General features: G+C 40.8%; 1 protein-coding gene across 2 annotated transcripts in view; it reads right to left on the bottom strand.

Annotated features, from left to right (window-relative positions):
* Positions 1-13,245, bottom strand: part of bdl (borderless) — a 33,784-nt gene extending 20,539 nt beyond the window's left edge. Inside the window, exons 1-2 of one of the 2 annotated variants that reach the window (XM_019040370.2) lie at positions 12,432-13,245; positions 5,918-6,063 (exon numbers count right to left, since the gene is read on the bottom strand). In XM_019040370.2, coding sequence (XP_018895915.2) covers positions 5,918-6,063; positions 12,432-12,492 — 207 coding nt within the window. In that variant the 5' untranslated portion in view covers positions 12,493-13,245. The remainder of the gene's footprint in view (positions 1-5,917; positions 6,064-12,431) is intronic. The other variant, XM_019040371.2, reaches the window with a different exon arrangement.
* Positions 13,246-21,415: the final 8,170 nt, after the last annotated feature.

Below are 21,415 nucleotides of genomic sequence, written 5' to 3' on the forward strand. Positions count from 1 at the left end.
CTTTTTTATGACCTTTTGCCTGCAAGCAGTCTCTCAACACTTGACGTAGCTTCATTGATGCAATACTGTCGAGTGCTGAGACAAAATATTTCTGCCAATGAGACCAATAACACCGAATTTTCAAAAACGGGGTTTCCTTGAAATTTTCCCCATCTCATTGAAATCATGTAGAAGACAGTACCGACAGCTATCTTACCTAAAATAAACATGGGCGGAAATAGGGGGGGGCGCCCCCCCCCCCCCCACAATGCTGCTCGACCCCTTCCAAAAAATATCAAGGACCCAAGCTACTATTAACTTTGTGGTAAAAGGCATATGGAATGTAATAATTATGAGCTTAATCCTAATATAATCGATCAATGATGTCAGAAAAATGAAAATTACTCGCAAAGAGAGCAGCTTCCTCCGAGTAAGGAACGTGGAATGTAGTTTGACTGTATCCGGTTGTGGTTTTTCGCGCATTTTAGCGCAATACTTGTTTTCGTGAGAGTTAAGTTAAAATCAATTAAAGCCCACAGTAAGAAATGATATTTTTAAAAACAAGTCAGCAAAATTTAATATTTAATTCCATTCAATTTGTCATTGAGAATGACTTTAAATTGCTCTCAAGACGTTCCAATTTTCAACATTTATTTTTCGGATTAGCCTGAAGAAGTGGCGTTTGGTAAACCTAGGTTTGCCGGTAACATGAACATCATCCAACAGGGCGCAAAAATTCACACCTATCCACCAAATATTCACACCAAAATAATTATCCTAATCAGTAAATGATACCTTAAACCAAATGAACATCGCGATAATGCCACAAGCGACTATTAGGTACTGTTCTATGCACGCTCTTATTGCTCAAAAACGGCTGTTTTGAGAGTACAAATGATTGTTTTTACGAGAGACTTGGCATCTTAATACACTCATCTTATGCCAAATGTCACTTGCAGCACTCAGCCTCATCTTGGAGACAACTCTGTTTAATTCTGATCTGTTACCCACCGCTGCGCCGTGCCCACTGCGTTGCAGCTGTATCGTCAAAAAGGAGGAGGAAGAAGAAGAAGAAGAAGAGGGGGGAAGAAAAATAGTGATCAATGTTTAGAGAGGGTATTTTTTCAGCGAAATTGGACCAAAAGGTCTCATCATGAAAGCAATTGGTCCAAATTTAGCAATTTAAAACTACAATTTCTGGCTCATAATAAAAACACCTATCTGCATAGGGAAACTACCTGTTACCACGAGAGGTTACTAACTGTTACCATGATATAACTACTTTTTCCCCCTCCACAAAGATAAGCTACGAATTTGTAACTTACTCTCAATGTTGTACAATAGGTTAGTATGATCAGATTTCCAAGAAAGTCTAGAGGGAAAAAGAATTTGAGCACAAATACCGATTTGTTTTTTCTAACCTTCACTGTAAAAGGTGAACAAAGTGATGAAAAAAAGAAAAAAACTCAATCGTGATCGATTAGTTGACTGTGATACATCTGGCTAGCAGAATATTTACAATTCAGCGGGAAATATCGTGATTGGTTGGTAGAGTATGATACAATTGGTTAGTAGAAGATTCACATTTTCGCGGGAAATTCAAATTGACGGACTTTTTTCGCGGGAGATTCAAATTGATTGGCTTATTAATTGGAATTGTCCGGAAGATTACGTACAAATCTAAGTATTCTGATACATGCCTCCTACTCAGAATTGGGCGTGGAACATGATTTCTGCAACGAAAATTACTCAAATCAACTCCTAACTAAGAGATTAACGTTTTTATTTTACATTTGTTAGAGGAAATTTGAATTGCCCGTTCACAAGAAAAACAATACCCTTTGTGAATCAAATCGCGCGCTACAACAGTCTTGACAGGCTTCTCAATAAGTAATGTTCCCTCCCCACCCTGTGTTGTTCAAAATTCATATGTGCAATAGCTGAGCCGAAGCGCCGAGTTTGAGGTTGTCATATTTTCATATTGCAGAGACTGTCACGGTAACGTCTAGTGTGTGATTTGACGCAAGTAGATCACTTTTTTCTATGAGTGAGAAGTTTGAACTTATGCATTGAAAAACGTTAATATTTCAGTAGTTAAGAGTTGATTTTAGTAATTTCGTCACGCGAATTGTGTCCTACGTAAAATTTTGGTCGAGGAACATGTATCAGAATGCTCAAATTTGTCGCTTATCTATATCGGTCCATTGCAAAATGTCGTCCAAATACTAGCAGAATCGAACATCGATTATCCCAGGGACATTTAAACACGTCCTCTTTTATTTCCCCCTTCTCATCTTCTTCCCCTTTTCCTCAAACCTCTCCTTCTTCACTTCTTTCTCTTTCCTCTTCTTTTTCTCCTTCTCCTTTTCTTTCTTCGTCTCCATCTCTTCTAATACTACTACTACAATCTCCTTTAATTTTCTCCTTCTTCTTTTCTTGCTTTCTCTTCTTCTTTAGCTTTTCCTTCCTCCTCTTCTTCTTCATCTTCTCCTGTGTCGTCTTGTTCTTCTTATTTTTCTTCCTCTTCCTATCCTCTTCCTTATCCTTCCTTTTTTATCTTTTTCGCCCTTTCCATCCTCCTCTTACTCTCTCTGTTCATCCTCTTCATTCTCTTCCTCTGCTTCCTTTTCTGCCTCTCTTCCTTATTCTTGTTCTTCTTCTTCCTCTCTTTTTTTCTTCTTCTCTTCCTTATCCTCCTTTTCTTTCTTCTCTTTCTCCTTTTCATCCTTCTTCTACTTCTTCTTCTTCTCCTCCTTTCTTTCTCTGTTTCTTCCTCTCATATCCTTTTCCGTTTCTTTCTTCCTCCAATTTTGAATACGTCCTCATGTGGACTGATTATTGAAATTGATGGACGAAGCTATAGACAAAGAAGACATAGGGAGTATGGAGCGATCCTATTGGTTGAAATGAGTGGTTCTTATAGATGAAGGGAGAAAACGATAGACTAACTGTCAGGTCTCTCGTGAGTTGCCGTTAGTTAGTCTATTCACTTACCTCCTTTGTCCATTGCAACCACCCGCTTCCACCTATAGGGTCTCTCCGTCTCTTTTGTCTCTAGCTTTGTCTATCGATTGTAATAATCGACCCGCTGAGCTATGCACAGGCTTCCTACATGCATCTTCATCCGACTGGGGTTGACGCTCTCCGAACGGTATCCCTCCCGAGCCGAGGCCGGCGCGTAATCCGGCTTGCAAATCGGTGGCGCGGTGGCGGCGCTCAAATCGCTGGCGAGTAACGAGCGTGCTCCATTAACACTTGCACCCGTTTTCAATTGCTCCAGCCGCAACTGGCCCCGACCCATGCTCCACAGATTCATTTGCCGCCCCCTCCGCCCACGACAACTCCCGTTCCCAGCCCGTGCTGACACGCGGTTCGGTCGCCGACTGCGCCTCGGTTATACGCGACTTGGCACCATCCGCGGTGGCTAATTTAGTCATCGTCGTTAAGTCGACCGCCGCGCCGCAGCGTCTAAGATGACGTTCGAGACGCGGCGGGAGTGGGACGTTGAATCGCTTAATCCCTTCCCGATTACTGCCGGTTGTTTTCATAAACAAAAACTGGATTGCCTTAACCCTTGTTACACCAACTCGGGACTGGGGTCTTACGTAGATCCGAGGCCTCCCGTAAATGGACGTTTTTATGCTAAAGAACTATTCGAGGACTTGTCGGTAACAATAGCGAATGTGAAAAATAACCTTTTCGAAACACATTCAAAAAAACTGTTTTGGCATCGAGAAAATACTTGAGATGTGATCTTCGAGATCTGTACATTACGCCAGAGCCAAACAAATTAAATTTTTGTGTGAACAAAACAGTTTTTTAAGCGAGTTTTGAAAAGGTAATTTTTCACATCCGCTATTGTTACAGATAAGTCCTCATTTGCAGATGAATGAAGTCATCAGAAGAATCTGTAAGGCACGCAAACCCTATGTAAAAAACTTTGTCCCTTTGTCTCCTTTTGATTCAATTGGCCTGTTGCAAACTTTCGCTAGAGCAAAACTAAGAGTTGTTTCTTATAGATAATACCTCAAAAATCACGATGAGCGCATTGGCAAAGTCTGAAATGCACTCATAACTTCACAATCTGCGTAAGAAATTTGCTGTTTTTTGAGCTTCCCGCTTCAAAAACGATACTACGGCACAGGTGAACATTTTGTTAGAGGAGTCGTTCCATTGGCGGCAATACTCATCATGGCCGACGCCAATCCGCCAAAACACGTGTGATGGGACGAGATGACACCACAATCGGCGTGTTTACGTTCATATTTTCCTCGCCCGCCTTGATTGACCTTGAACTCTCCTCGAATTACGCGAGGAACTGCGCAAGCGTCGGCCATGATGAATATTGCCGACGATGGAGCGACCCCTCTAATAGAATGTTCACCTGTGCAGTAGTATCGCTTTTGAAGCGGGAAACACAAAAAAACGCAAATTTCTTACGCAGATTGTGAATTTATGAGTGCATTTCAGACTTTGCCGATGCGTTCATCGTGATTTTTGAGGCATTATCTATTAGAGACAACTCTTAATTCTGCTCTAGCAAAAGTTTGCAACAGGCCCATTCAATTGCACGTTCAGCATGATTCGACCACATTGTACAATAGGAAAATATTGCTGGTTCATCGTAGAAACAACGCATGAGCACTTAGTTTCTCTTAGCAGATAGGTGCTTCTAAGAAATGAGCCAGAGAAAGCTGTTCTTTAATTGTGAGGTACAATCCAATTACGTTCAATTGGGTGGATTTACGCCATTGGGTCATAAATAAATGGGAGTTTTGAAAAAACACATCCTCGGGATGGTTGCACACTCCTAATGCGTGTCAAATGGGGCCGCATTGGAAGTCGGAATACAAAGAAGACAAATAAGAGAAAGAAAGGGGAGGAAAATAAACTTTTCCACTCTTCCTAGGTAAAACTGACCACTTAGCCTAACTTTTCATCTAACTTTTATTTCGGTAACTTGTGAAGCGAGATTATTTCACCGAAAATGTGTAGGTGACACACTAAAAATTTTTAGTGGAACTCAATAAAAATCTTTAGGTGCTGTCACCTAGCACGGCAGGTGATATTGTAAACTTTCTGTCGACTTTCTTGATACTGTTGGAAACGGCGGTGAACAGGAGACCTGATATCTAATCCGATTTGATATGGTCAAAACCCTTAGCGAAGCAAAATGAAACCGCTTTACCCAAGCCAACACACATAAATTGCGGAAATTCACAAAGAGGTTCAAGGGGTTTTGTTCTTTGAATAATTTTCAAAAGAAATGAAACATAGCGAGAAATTAGGCAACACGAAATGGAGTCAGGTTCAGTGTTCGAAACTCACCTTTGAGTTTTAGGAGCCATGTGGCGCATCAAGCCCGATTTTTAGGCGCCATTGAAGATTTTTCAGGGGCCAAATTGACTTTTTGCCTATATATTACGGCGCATTTAGTGAAAAGTTAAATGCAAGATGTTTTCGTAACAGAACTAGTAAGTAGCTGTAACTTGGGGAGGACAAAAGCACCAAGAATGAAATCGTCAAGAACAGAAAAAGCAAGCTTTCACTTGTAGTGCTGAAAATTCTGAGTTTTTTCAATTCAAATATATTTGTTCTTCTTTCTTTACGTGAATTCCTGTGAAAATCCAGATTTTTAGGGGGAAATTTTTAGGGGCCACGTTGGCGCAGAGCCTTCATTTTTTAGGCGCCATGGCCGATTTTTTAGGCGCATTTGGCGCGTTGGCGCCCGCGAGTTTCGAACGCTGATTCTAATCAAATGCGTCTAATTTATAGGTTTGGAGTAAAAGCGCAGATCGGATGCGACGGACAGCGCGGCACGGACATAATTGGAGGATAATTTGCAATTGAATGGACGTGAATGGCATTAACACGTGCGACGGATGAAAATTGCCGACCCCCATTGGAGGCGTATTTAAGAGTGAAGGTATTGAGTTACCTCTTTGTTCCAGTGGAGAATGTATGGAATGGGGACATCGTGCGGGAAGTCGAGGGGGCAGTCCAGCACCACGGACTCCCCCACCGACGCCGTCAGGTAGATCGCCTTCTCCTCCTCCCCGTCGCTCTGCAGCACCACTGGCGAGGCTGCAAACACAAACAATCCATTCCTAAGTATGAGCAGTGTTACGTCATCGTGGCTAAATTTTTTGCAAAATCCAGGGGATAAGCTCTGCGCATACAAAACTAAACACAATTTTCATTGGAATGGAGATGTTGCATGTGTGAGGAATTTGCAATTTGACTGTTGATTTTTATGTAAAAGTTCGCGAGAAACACGATGGTGCCACTGGTTTTATCTGGTATCAACTCCCAAGCTCAATAAAAGCTCTCAAGTTGAGGCCAAAATGGAGGGGATATCCCATCCTACCCTGAAAGTCCACCTCTACATCAAGACAAACTCTCCATGCAAAGATGGGGAGCAAATACATTAGCAGGGTTGCCGTGTTTTCAGTTGTGGAGTCCCCAAATAAAGTGGCAGCCCATGTCAATGTATTTGCTCCCTATCTTTGCATGAAGAGTTTGTCTTGATGTAGACGTGGACTGATCTTAGGATAGCGTTGGATATACCCTCAATTTTGGCCCTAACTTGAGAGCTTTTTTTGAGCTTGGGAGTTGATTTCAGACAAAACCAGTGGCACCATCGTGTTTCTCGCGAACTTTTACGTAAGAATCAATAGTCAAATCGCAAATTCTTCACTTATGCAACATCTTCATTATTTGAATAATAGTTAATTTGATGGGGGGGGGGGGGGGGGGTTAGCGGCTTGATATTTATACATGTCGCAGGAAAATAGTCAAATCAGGCATTATTGTCAAATGCCTGGGCCAATAGTCAAATATTCTTACGTGGATGGAGTTTCTGATTCTTTTCATAGTTTTATACAAAGTAATTCATTTCTCCTGAAAGAAATGATTCTCGGTAAAATATGCGTCATGCAATGGTATTTCAAACGAGTTTTAGCTCCTGAACGAACATTTTTATCTTGAAATTTTCGGTACGTCATAAAATACAGAAGTTTTAAAATTTTAAACTTTAAATATATGAGAAGTATTTTAGAAGGGAGGAACGAGAAGAGTTTGTAGATTTGATGAGTCATTTTTTCCAAAATATTGAAAACTCGAGAGCTTTCGTAATAAATTTGCAAAATATTTTAAGCTTTCAAAATGTGACTATCTGCCTAGGCATTTGATACAATGCCTCATTTGTCTAAATGCCTGCGACATACACGTACATACAAAGCCGCTCCGCATTCTGGCGTTCTAGGACACCCAAACGCCACATGTGTTTATCTTCCCAAAGGTTATCGGGCAACTGAAAACGCAACATCTCTTCGTCAATGTTCGGCCGTCAACCCTGAATGGGACGTCCCCGTTGCCTTTTTGGAGGTAGTATGTACCCAATCCAAAACTCGTTTGAGCAACCTCTCCTCCGACATTCTTCGCATATGAGCGCCTACAAGACTGCAGGAATACCTCACGCATTGCGCCAAACACAGTGCGGTCGCTGGTCAGCGCCTACAAGAGTGCATGAATACTTCACGCATCGCGTCAAACACAGTGCGATCGCTGGTCGGCGTGAAACGCACATGGGGCTGGGGTATGGGCAATTATACGAAAACTATCCAATTTGGCCTTCAAAAACCTAAAAATTCAACTTGATTATTTTGGATCGAGAGTTGGTTTTCCTAAAAAAGTGTGGTATCAGGCTTAAGAATGAAATACGGGAACCTACTTTTTATCAGGGACTCCCCTCCTTCTTTTTACACACAAAATATTCTATGCGGTGTGACAGTTTGTGAGCAATTTAAACAATAACGGCGGATTTACTCAACAACAATGAAGTACAATCTCAAAATCGGTACACGTGCAATTGGTAGTAAGGACTATTCAGTGGGCATGAAGATTTTTCAGAACATCACAAGCTTCAAAAATTAAAAAACGTGACGGCCGTGACACACAAAAAGGTTCAATGGCGGTAAATTTGCGTTTTTAATCCTTCCAGAATATCCGAAATTCCGGCAGTGACTGCTGTACGATCATATTTTGATGTGAGCACTTCACATAAGGAAATAAGGAACGTTTTATAGCGAGTTTGACTATCCCAGATTGCCCCCGGCGGCCGCTTTCACGAACAAAAACATCTGTGACGGTCGTGATCTCGAAACTTTATGACAGCATATTTTCGAAATATTTCGGGTGGAAAACGATTTTTTTTTTATTTTCTTAATAATTGCTGTACAAAAAAAAACATTGTTTTTTCAATTGCAAGTATTTTTGATGAAGTTAGCACAATTATTGGAACAATTTATCAAACTAAAATAAGTTATGAGGCCGTAAACACTGCAACCTACCGATCATGATAGTGAAGTTCGTGGCATTTTAAACAGTAGAAACTGAGTATGAAGCTTAATGCATCGACTTACACAATTTGAACTGTCAGAATTCGTTAAAAACACTTATTTTCCATCATATTACGTGAGATGTTAGATTTTTCATCACACATTTTACAAATAAAACGTTGATGACTGAAATGGGCCTGTTGCAAACTTTTGTTAGAGCAAAAATAAGAGTTGTTATTATCAGTAACTGTCTCAAAAATCACAATGAGTGCATTGGCAAAGTTTAAAATGCACTCATAACTTCGCAATTTGCGTGAGAAATTTGCGTTGTTTTTACCTTCCCGCTTCAAAAACGATACTACGGCACAGGTGAACATTTCGATGGAGGAGTCGTTCCATTCGGCCCTTTCGCAATAGAAATACCTAGAGCACATGTTCAACAAAGGCGGATCTTCATCAACCCGAAGGAATCGTAAATGTAAACACGCTGGCTGGGTTGTTAACAAATGGTTAGAATCTCGTCCAGGCACAAGTATTTCGGTGGATCGGTGCTGGCCATTTCGAATTTTGTGTAGTATCCTGGTACACAGGGATTGGATGGACCGACTCCTCTGATAAAATTTTCACCTGAGCCGTAGTATCGTTTTTGAAGCGGGAAGCTAAAAAAACGCAAATTTCTTACGCAGATTGTGAAGTTAGGGGTGCATTTCAAACTTTGCCAATGCGCTCATCGTGATTTTTGAGACAGTTACTGATACCAACAACTCTTATTTTTGCTCTAAGCGAAAGTTTACAACAGGCCCATCGTACATGTTTCGCGGAACTGCCTTGCTATACATGTAAAGAGTGACGTTATTGATATAAAACGCCTGGATACAACTATTCGTCCTCTCAGGATGTCCGTGTTACATAAGCGAAAAACTGAAGGCGTTTTGAATTGCTCGACCCTCGCAACTGTTGCTGCACTCGCTGGTTTCTTGGCTTTAGCTTGAGGAAGGGTTTGACTAATCCTCAATTTCACTTTAGATACCAAAAAATTTAAGCCATTACTAAATATTCGCCTTCCAGCACGAATATTTTGGCCAACATTTTGAAAGTGGGTCTTGCAACATTCAAGCGGATGCCTAACAATCTTGGTTTCCACATCCAGTCAAAAGACATTTTGTCATAAAATGAAATGCCAGCATTGCAGATACTTGGTAAGATGGGCAGCTTCTTTGATTGACCGTATTCATGTTAAAAAGAACTTTGTGTTATTAAGTTAAATTAAAGGGAACTTTATTTACACGGGTTTTGTGTGCCTCGTAGCTCTAAAATTCACAAGGTAGTTTTTTTGTTCATTCAAGATTTCTTTAGGAGTGAAAACAGTCGTAGGTAAAGCTCATATCAAATCAGGTAATTAACCGGCTTTAGAGTGAGACCGGTAACTTTCCCTCTTAATTCCTCTAATTACTTTCAATAAGAAAACAGATATTACAGATCCTCTGTCATCTTTTAAAGTTCATGAACAGCTTGGATTTTTAGGATTAAAGATGATGAGAGGAAAAGAATGATATAAGTTTTAAAAAAAAGTAAAATGATAGAAATTGCACAATCTTATCAGGATTGGAATGAAAAAAATTTAATTTTAAAAGTGGTGGCTGGTTAGAGGACTAATTAACACATGTATTTTTTTATATTTGACTCAATACACTTCCGCTTTTATTGACGTAATGGAAATCCTTAATTCTATTTTCTCAGGATCCACATTTCTGTGCAATTATTTGGCGTGCACGCCAAATAATTTTACACGCTAATAGACGGTGACAAAAGATCTGCCAGCTTGATTCTTGCATTTACTTTACATGCTAAACTAACGTCACGTGATCTTCCGTCGGAGTCTAAAGTGTGTAAACTTATTTTGCGGGGACTCTACTTTTGTGTCGAATTCAGAGGTTTTCGACGTTTCGACGGTGTTTGTTAACACAAACATGTTACCTAGGCGCGGCACCATGTTGAGCCCAGTATATGATACCTCGATGGAACCAATACGGTGACATACCAATATCATAGTGGTCTCCCTGACCAAATTGATACCATGTTGACATTGACGTGCTCCAAAAAGGACCATCTCGGTAACAATATGATCTCAACATAATCATAGAGAAAAAAAAGGAGGTGTTTGCATCTTGAGGTTTGTTTACCCTATGACGTAGGTCGGTACAACTTGGCCAGCGAAATCCGGAATTCAAAGTATGAAAAACAGACCGTAATGTCCCATTTTTTTGCTTAAATCAACGCATGATATAATTTCAAGCACTTTTTTATAGAATGACTTTTTTCCATAAATTACACCATTTCCAAGAAAATCGGTGATGAACGTCGCTGTACCGACCTACGTCATCAAAAAAATTCCAAGATGCCCGAAATGCAAACAACTCCTTTTTTTTCTCTATGCAACATAATACCAACATGACGGTTTTTTGTGGTTCTTCATTACGTGCCCTGTTTAGTGGTGCATTCTTTGTCAAGCAACCTCGTGAGGCTACAGAATTCAATCATGTTCAGGACGTAGCATCGGACGTGATAATTGAAGCTGTCTTGAGAGTGGTGCGGCGGACCCGCGGCGCGTCGTCTTGAGTGATCTTCATAGCATTTTGCCTCAATAATTAGCTATGAACTAATTGACATTTGTTAGTTTGACATCGCCTCCGCCTCATTCTTGAGCACACGGCAACCCATCCCAAAGACCACCCGAGGTGAAGCATAAAGCCTTTGGGCCTCCTTTACATAACTTTTAGGGTCACACTTAAAGTCATTCGCTGAACAGTCTCTTTCCTTACGGAGGCTCCATGTACGATTTACATGTGATTAAGGGAGGTTTAAAGTGGACTTCAACACATCACCCGCGTGGGTATAGATTTACTTTCCAAATTTGGTGAAAAAAACAGTGTCGAATTGTCTTTTAACTGACCCTCATTTTTAAAAATAGAATCGATGTCAATGCTATGCTGATATGATCCTGCAACTTCTTTCATTTTATTTCCTTTAATTTCTACATCACCTCTTTCTTTCATTATCTGTAATCCTAAAATTCCGTGGATTCTCCTGGCATCTAAAGTACAATTCAGGATTGGTCAAACCCTTTCTACAGCTATAGGCAGGAAACCGGCGGGCGCTGCACGCCGAACGACTGTCAGGGCCAAGGAACCCAAAACGCCTTCAGGTTTTTGCTTATGCAACACAGACATCCTATGGACACGAATAGTTGTATCCAGGCGGTTTATATCAATGAGGTTGCGCTCGGTCTGTTTCGCAGCAGATAGAGGGTTAGGAACGACTAAGAATATTACTCACACTGCGCAGGTATATTCAAATCACCAGGTGATTTTCACCTCCCGACGAAGCGAACTTTATTATTGTCCCTATGAAATCCTCTATCCGACTTTTCCGTCAAAATTAGATTCTTAACTTCGGGATCTATTCGCGTTCTCTTTAGTGAAATAGTGTCGCAGAGGATTATACATTGGACAAAATTTACATTTTAATCAGATGGATCACTAAACAGGGTTAATGTTTTCTCATCAGGATTTTTCGTAGAAATATGGTGGAAACATAAAAAATTTGCAAACATAACCCATAAGTGAGATATTAGCATTCTATGATTGTTGACTCAGACTTACCGCTATAGCCAAAAAACTAAAATTTACTTGTGTCAAGTTGGTCGTCCCATAATAATTTCTGTGTTTTGCGGGAAAATGATAAATTCAGTGCGCTAATATTTCTCGACAATTTCAGAGGTTAATCGTAACAAAGGGGGATGAAAGATTTTAAAGGGGGAAAAACACGCCGAATTCCCTAAATGAATGTATTTGCAAAATATGTAGTCAGTTCGCAATGCCTGATTTGACCTGCGTTGATTTTGGTTCTTGTGCACACGGAAAGTTCGAATTCACAGATTTTAAAAGGAACTATTAACACTAGTTTCCCACCAAGACGTTGGTTTTAGATTTGTAAAATATCTTAAGCGCGTTCCTCGCGAAATTTGATCAGAAAGCATAATCGTACATTGCTGTAATTTTTATCCAGTCTATTGGTCTATTACCTGCCAGTACTTAACAGAAATTTACCTACCTTCAAATGCATATCCTTGGAATAATGAGACCAAGAGAAAGACAGCCAAGAACGTGTACATATCTTCCCTTCTGGCGGAACTTCAAAAGAGCAGAGATGAAACTGTATGTATCCTTGCAGTCTTGCACCGGAGTGTAAAGGTTCGCGATTCCGTCAGTAAAGAATCCATCTATCCAATTTAATTTTTTCGAATTACGTGAAAGGAACAAGCACTGATCACATTATATTACAAACCGGAACGAGATTTTTTACGATCAGATTTCACTGTCGTTCATGTCTAGATTACATTACCGACTTTACAATACGCGAACACCTTGCGCACTCAACAATGTGGTTAATTGAAACGTTAAGCTTTAAAACTATTTTCACAATACCTTAAAGTTAGTGAAAGTTTAAACTTCAAAAAAAAAAAAAAAAATCCAGGCTCGAAAGCTCTTGAAATTTGCACCTACGTAAACTTTCTGTGGTGAGGTTACCACTCGCAGTTAGACGGACGGTGCAAACATTAAAATTGTTTTTTCCACAGAATCAAATTTTACGAGACGAAGCGGGAAGGAATCAGCAATATTGTTTTCTTTTGCATATATGTTAGAACATGAATCCGGGGGTGTCAAGATTATTCGAAACGATTTTTTTTTAGTCAACACTAGAGGGAATGTTGATTTTTCTTTGTTAGGTAAATTGGTTTGACACTTTGAGTTTGAGTGAGGATAGGACTGAGCGGACCTTCGTTTGAGCGGTCTCTCGTTTTAGTGGTCCGTGGACCCGTCACTCTGCGTCACGACGTGTTCGAGGCGACTGAGGTGTAATCGCAGGGACAGGACAGTAACACTGAGTGCCCGCGGACGTTCAGAAACGGCCTGATTGCCCGATTGTCGTCCCGCAGGGCCGCAGGGGCCGTAGGAACTCCAGCCAACCGCCCCGTTCCAAACGCCGTGTTCATGCGAAACTCCTGTGTCACCGAGGTGAAAAGAGCGGTGAGCACAAAAATGTGGCCGTCCACCAGAAAATGGACCATTGTCTATGGAAATTCAAAATTGAATAATTGATAATAGAGCAAAGCAGAGGGTTTTTTTTTTTTTTTTTTTTTTTTTTGTAAACCAAAAATACTTAAAAATGTCAAATGATAGCGGAGTCACGATGGTTTGAAGTTAGCGTGTACAAATCCATAGTTTTTAGAAAAAGAGGTTCAAAACAATAATTCTAATTTGCCATTTTTAAGGCACGGAATAGCTGCATCAGAATGCAACCAATAGTCCTCTCTTGAGATAAACATTGGCTGAAGTGCTCGCAAACATTCTTTGGCCATTGAAAAGAGTTTTTTTCAATCTTAGATCTCAAAATTTGATTTTTCGACCACAACTCAAACTATAGAAGAATTTTCCCTCTGAGATCTGAGGTCCCTAATCCCTTCAACGATCACAAGTTAAGTTTTATGAAAAGTGACGAAAAGGAAAATTTAATCAAGCAATTCCTCCAATATGTAATCCAGAGGAAAGTTGTTACTTATTTCAATTTTACTCTGTTGGGAATATTGGAGTGAAATTTGGTGCGTATTTCACTCCGGATTCCAGTCCGATGTATCTAACTGTGTACTGAAATAAAATTCAATAAGAAGAGCCCCTTCGCATGGTAGATAGGCAACATGCATAACACATACACTCCAATGCAGAAGGAAAACTTAGAATGACTCAAGGAAAACTTTGGCGATTCAATCGCAATTTATTGAAACTTTGGCTTCACCTGCACATTTCCTATCTAATAACACCTGTTTAAAGACGCCCTGCAAAAGCGCGAGTGGAATTCGAGGAGACTTGGCAACGATGGCGATTAACCACTTCAATCGTAGCGCGTGTGGTGTCAGGGGTCAGAGCGGAGGAGTCCGCGGTTCATTGATGCGCCTCAATCCGTCAAGTGGACACCTGTTAGTGCGGTATGCAAAAACATATACCTATTTCATCTTAATATCGCAAGAAAACAGTGTATAAAAAACAGCTCACATTTTTGGAGTCCTTTAATATTTTTTTTAAAAAAAACTAGCTCGAAGGCTCTTCTAATCTCATCACTGAAAAAAAAATTGGTCGTACTCGTATGAACCAAAGTTCGGTGTTCCATATCATCCCAACTAATTCAGTTCGTCGAACCAGATTTTCGGTTTGTCAAACCAGATTTTCGGCTCGTGTAATCGAACTTCAACGGTAAAATGAGCTGACGAACAAAGTTTGGTCATTTGAACCGAATGTTCGATTACACGAACCGAAAGTTCAGTTTGACAAACGACGACGCGTAAATTCGTCCGCAAAATCACCCCTTCCAAACTTGAACACGCAACATTGGTTGTTCGAAATTTCGGACTCTATCTTGTTAGAAGCAAAGAAATGGCTACTTTAAGATTTTTCCCTGACATTATTATCATTTTCCCTGACATTCCCCGGTTTTTCTGGACGTTTTAAAATTCCCTGACATTTTCCCTGACTGTGGTAACCCTGCGTACTACGTCGCACAATATTGACGGAGATGTCATCGTTCGGAAAACGTGGCGTTTTACATCATTTGCCGCAGTATGGTGCAAACCTCGATTTCTTCCACCTTGGTCTAGTTACCGGTGCAAATGCGTGTATCACTGATTGATGAAACAATGAAGGAGGAAGAATCCATAGTACACATTAACACAGCGGATGATCAGGCTCGGATTCCCCAATGGGGCAGGAGGGGCAGCTGCCCTCAGCGGCAAATTCCGAGTTTGAAGAAGGGAGAATGGAGAGCATCAAAGTTGCTACAAAAAGCGGCATGAAATGTCGGTGCGGTAGAATCATCATTCAATGCACAAAAAGGCGCCAATGATCGCGACCGTTCCATGTCATGTGCTTCAGTTTCATTTGATTAATACCAACAGGTGCAGGATATACTTGGATTTCAAAAACGCACAAAATAAAAAAGCAAAATTATGCACGAATATGTGGAAAAAGTGTGAATATTAAGGTCTTGATTTTTGAAATTCTTTGGTTGAAAAGGGCTAATGTTGCTTCGGCGGACGGTTAAGATTTCAAAAATTTGCCGGACCCCCCACTTCCGGTAAAAGTCTCTCCAACGAATAGGGAACGGCGGAAATTGTATCGTTGCCCCCCCCCCCCCCAACAAAAACGTAAATCCGGACCTGTGGACGAAGCGTCGAAGCGTGCTAAACGTTTGAATGCCGTGTTTGGAGTTTGAACAGATCTAATTTTATGCTGACAATTCATATGCTTATTGAACAATCAAAACACGATTCTGCGAGTAGCACAACTGACTCAATACCACTAGGTTCTCCAGACTGATGGGACTCTTGAGAAGGACAGGGTACCGAGGGTACCTATAGCATGAAGCAAAAAGAAACTTGGACCGCGATAAGCAGAGAGGAACCAAGCCACGTCAGCTATTGCTAAATTTTACCGGGCAATTTAATTTTTTACAAGAGAATGTTTTTGCGGATTATTTTTGAAAATTTCCAGGGATTTTCTTCGTACTATGCAGAAAAATCACTGAAATTTGCACAAAAATCCGCAAAAATGTTTTCATGTACACTGGAAAAAAAGAATCTTAAATTTGCCGCCAAGAAGTATTTCTTCTTACATCAAGAATTTTGCTGGTTAATATAAGCTACTTTTTTGCTTAACCCAAGCATTATTTTTCTTGAATCAAGAAAAAGTCAGCTTAAAGCAAGATAAAGAAAATTCTTGGCGGCAAATTCAAGAATTTTCATGCTTGATCCAAGCTACTTTTTTTTCAGTGTAGAAAATAAAATTGCCCAGCTAAATTTGGCAACTGCTGATGTGGCTTGGCTCCGTTCTGCATAGCGCGGTCCACTCATGAAAGATTGAGAATTTCTGTGAAAATATTACAGGAAATTCCACGTGGCTGTCAAAATTTAAAAAAAAAATTGAGACATGCATTTCGTGGGCAGGGCACAAAACCCACACTAAAAAGCAATTTATTTCAGAAATCGCGTAATCGTTTCATCTGGCTAACTGTTGATTTTAATTTAATTTTCTCGCATGAGCAATACGAGTTCTAAAAACCAGTAAAACATTGTCTCTGAACAATTCTGGCGGCGTTTTGATAGTCCTTTGCCGTGAGCTGATAATTCATGATTTGAAAAAATCTGTTAATATATTGTGAAGTTTCATGAGATATTTCACGATTTTCTTTTTCGTGAAATTTTGCCACCCTGGGAAGGGATAGGAGCATCGTTTAAGAGCGACTACGATTGCAGTGATTTGAGGCTGGAGGTTGAAATGCAGAGGGGTTGCAATTCACTGGTCCGCGATGATTGGATTGTCGCGTCATGGAAAACAGCAGTAACTCCACGCTGGAGCGAGCTCCGACGCGCGTAAGGGCACGTGCTGAGCGCGGTTTAGGTTCGAATGGACTTACTGCTGTCTTCCGCAGGACGTCAGTGGAGTCGCGAACAAATGCACTGCGCCGTTCGGCGTGGCGATGTCGCGGACTCGGCGTGTGACGTTGTCGCTGCGCCGGGGAGACCTTGCTCAGATAAGGATGTTGCATCTACATTAATGTAAGCTGAATATAAATCGGGTCACGAATAAATGCCTTAAAATTAACATCAATCAATCAGCTTTACGCTCTTCCCGAAGCCAATTACGCCCCGTCTCTGAGACAAAGGCGGGCCTCACTTTTTCTTACGAGCAACGTTGACGCGGTACACATAGTAAGAAAAAGTAACCAAAATTTTGCGTTAATATAGGAATTAAAACACGAGCTGTTGGGTAATTTTTGTGAGTTAATTTTCTCTGTGTCAAATAGACCAATTTTTTGTTTTGAAAACCTGCCATCTCCTTAACGTTAGGCGCCAGCCGTCAGGATCGAACCTGGATCCCTTAGTAGATAATCCAATGCGTTAGCCACCCGCAAGTCACAACCTCTGAGTCTGAGAAAAATGAGAGTACACAAGTTCCGCAGGACACTTTCTTCATGTCTCGAGGTTTCATAGTAACCTTCGGTTTGGGTAGATTTAACACAAAATTGAGTTGAGCGAAACCGAGTCCTTTCCGTTAATCTGACACGGAAAAAAGTAATAGAAAGAGACACATGGTAACACCGAGTAACACGGGAATTTTTAACCGTGTAGTGTAGTGTGTACGCGAGAGAGCGGTAATGCCCGAATTTTTGAAAGCCAGTTGCCTTTCAAAACGAACTGACAGCAGGGTTTCCTTAATTTCTTCGTTTTCCGACTCACGAACTCCAAAATTGTCGAAGTTCCTGACTTTCCTCGAACGAAACTTTCACGAAAAAAATTAATAAAAAAAATTTCACACACTTTTTCTTTCAATTACCTACTTTTACTTTTTTTCAGCTAACCACTACGCGGGGAATTCCCGGACTTGTATTAAAAATTACCTGACTTTTCCATGGATTCTCCGACTTTCCAAGTTTGTTCCAGGCCACCGGAAACTCTGATTAGGCAGAGAACGAAATGAAGCACCATATCTTAGATTCCTGGGTGAAATTTTACGTAAAACACGATGGGTCGCATCTAATCTTTCTAAATTCAATTCAAAAGTGAGAAAATGGTGTACCCAAGTGGCACAGGTTGCAATTAGAGTACCTGTATAGCGAGAGTATGGACAGATCGCTTCATGGAGGGCTTAGGGCCCAAAAGTGCAGCCACCCTTCTAACCAACTTCTAACGCACAAAATTTCACTGCCAGTCTGCAGGTTCCAATTCTAACCAAGATGGCCAAGAATGTACATAAATGAGCGTTCTTCCGCAAAATTGAGTACCTAAATTTATGCAAAAACTGAGTCAAACACGTGCTTAATAAACGACGGTTCGTAACAATAGTATTAGTAAATCGTTCTTGATAATTGAAATTCATAGGTTGGCTGCATTTCTGGGCCCTAACTTTATTCGCAGAATCATCGGTGAAGGCCTGATGGATTTTCGGAGTTTCACATCTGTCCATACTCTCGCTATACAGGTACTCTAGTTGCAATATACATTGCGACTATTAATTATTCCTACACGGCATCGGAGCGTTGCGCTCGATGCTTATCTACTAATCGAAGGGGCTCAGCCTCCCCTCCTGAGTGAGAGTAAGTTGCAGTTTTTTGCTGCACTGCAAATTGCCTATCTTCCTCATTCATAGAACTCACTCTGCTAATCGTTTAAAATCGGCAATTATTCACCAAATGATGTAAACAATGCAATTTCATGATATAAAAATTGCAAGCTTATTGCATTAGGTTGCAACGTCATTTCAATGCACTGCATAAGCAGTAGCAGGGGACCAACTCGATTATACAGTGCTTCAAGATCGTGCAACTTCTCCTCTACTTTGGAGAAGTACTAAATTATACATTACAGGGCCGGATTTAGGGGGTGGCCACGTGGGCCGAGGCCCATGGCAGCACATTTTGCAATTGCTTCAAATGTAGGTATCAAAAAAGAAATCAGATTCAGAAAAAAAAACACAAACGAGAAAAGGCGAAAAAATCTCCCATTTCCTGAGAGTTAAAGTATGGTAATTTCTGATTTGTTCGTCTTTCGGTGATACAAGAGACAGCTTCTTTCATTAGTCTAGTTGAGAGAGAGACCAAACACGCAATTTGGCCTGGAGCGGCACGGCGCAGAGAGCAATAGTGACGAGGACTTGAGATATGAAGAGGAAAAGCCCTCGGCGAGCCGCGCCGGTCAGCATGGAACACATATTAACGCCTACAAGACTCCATGAATACTTCACGCATCGCGTCAAACGTAGTTCGGTCAGCAGCGGTTGGCGTGAAACTCATGGTGCCTACAAGACTGCATGAATACTTCACGCGTTGCGTCAAAAACAGTGCGGTCAGCAGCAGTCGGCGTGAATCGCATAGCGCCTACGAGACTGTAGGAATACTTCACGCATTGCGTCAAAAACAGTGCGGTCAGCAGCGGTCGGCGTGAACCGCATAGCTCCTACGAGACTGTAGGGATACTTCAAGCATTGCGCCAAACACAGTGCGATTGGCGCGGTGGCGGAAATTAAAATTACTAAACCACATTCATGATTATACTTTCACAATTTTTTCGTTCATTTCTTAAAAATAAAGGGCCTTGTCCACACAGAGATAGGTTTACGGAACTTAACTTTCGCGCCAAGTTCTGTGAACTTTGGCTGGTGTTGACAGAGGGCTTTCACAAAAAATGTGCCCAACACGAGTAAACGCGTCTTACACACCCCTCCTCCTCCGGCACGTTCACTTGATGGTATGTATCGATGTTTCAAAACGAATGAGAGTGGGACGGCAAAATACGGGCGGCAAGAAGGTAAATCCGGCCCTGATACATTACATACCGATTTTTACTGTGCAGTAATAAAAGCTACGCAATCGCTTCTTTTTAAAATTATTCAACCATTTTCTGGTATAAAAAAAAACTCTTTACTGTTCTGATCAAAGATGAAAGTTATCGATTTTTACAACATTGTGATCGAGAGCTTTCCCTCTGTTGAATGCGATTCTTATTGATCCCGATTGATTTCCTGTATTGATAATTTTATTTTTGGGGACTGCAGGGTTCTTGTGTATAAATTCCTATTTTACTCCTAGATTTTCATTTATCTTACATTCTTTAATCAAAGAGTTCATCAATTTACGTATATTCACGCATCCTGCTCACCAAAAACCACACTTAACTCGAGTTAAATCGAGCACTAAACTAATTTAGGCAGGTACATTGTACGGTATTTTCCCTGATGTGTGATAATAGTTTGTTTGGGCCAAGATTGGAGATGCCTCATGTCAAAGAAGGAAAAAAAGTTTGTATCCAGAACCACGGAACTCATATTGCAACCTTGGTAAAAATTGGCTTTAGGATTTGTGTTCCAAAATACCATAGACCTATAATAGCCGGCTGAAAGATTTCTTATAGCTTGTAAAGTCGGCTGTACGATTTCTTTTAGCCTATGAGAGCCGATGGCGACACAGCTTCAACCAGGCGATGAACTGTAAAGCCAAGCGATAGGAATTACAGCCCGGCTGTTCAATTTTTTATCGCTTCGTATAGCCCGGCTGTATGATTTTCTCCGCTTTCTGTAGCCATCTGTTTGATTGATTATCTACCACTTTCTATCGCCGGCTATGGGAATTTCTATGATATTTTGAAACGCAGCTCCTATCGACAATTTTTACCAGGGAAAGTTCGCAAATTTCCGCCCGTGTACCTACAATTTTTTCAAGAAGTCACATAATGCTCGACTTTTTCGCGAGAAATTTGCAGAGACTGTTACGAAATGTTGTGCATGGACGATGATCTTACTTTCAGAAAATTTCTTTAACCAAATACACTCGCGAAAATTCGCCTCAGGGAGACGAATTGAAAATAATGGGGTGATACTATTGCTGTAAGCGGGTGATTGCAGTGGATACTTTCTTTCCAAGAGTGTTTGTGCTTGGCGCCATTATGAGCAAAGAGTAGGGGAGAGGAGAGAGCAACGCTGCCGTGCTAAGGAAGAACGCCGTATGAACATTCGATAGTTGCCAAATTTCCCTCGATAAATTGTTCATTTTTTATGAATGTTATGTACATTTTTCCTTGAAATTTTCAGGACTTTTCGTTGAAATTGCGAGCAAAATTACCTGATTAACTGGAAGAAAAATATTCACGAGTTTGCCAGGAAATTCGAGTTTTATCGGAGGAAATTTGGCAACGCCTAAAGGTTCATACGGCGTTCTTCCTCAGCACGGCAGAACAGAGCAGAATCATGGAGTCCGAGCGAGCTGCACGCACGCTCCACCAGCTACTCCCGCTCTGAAGAAGAAGATACGGAGGCCCTTCTCGCCTGCACATCGTAGGGGACCTTTGCCTGCAAAAACGCTCTATCTTCCAAGTCAGGAAAATGGAAAAGTAATTTTTCTTGTTTTCTATTTTTCTTTTAAATTTTGATTATTAATTGTCTGCTAATAAGCAACTCATCACTGTTTCACTTAAAATTGTGTACATATCCTCG

Source organism: Bemisia tabaci, chromosome 3 (assembly GCF_918797505.1).
Source record: "Bemisia tabaci chromosome 3, PGI_BMITA_v3".
Classification (NCBI taxonomy): domain Eukaryota; kingdom Metazoa; phylum Arthropoda; class Insecta; order Hemiptera; family Aleyrodidae; genus Bemisia; species Bemisia tabaci.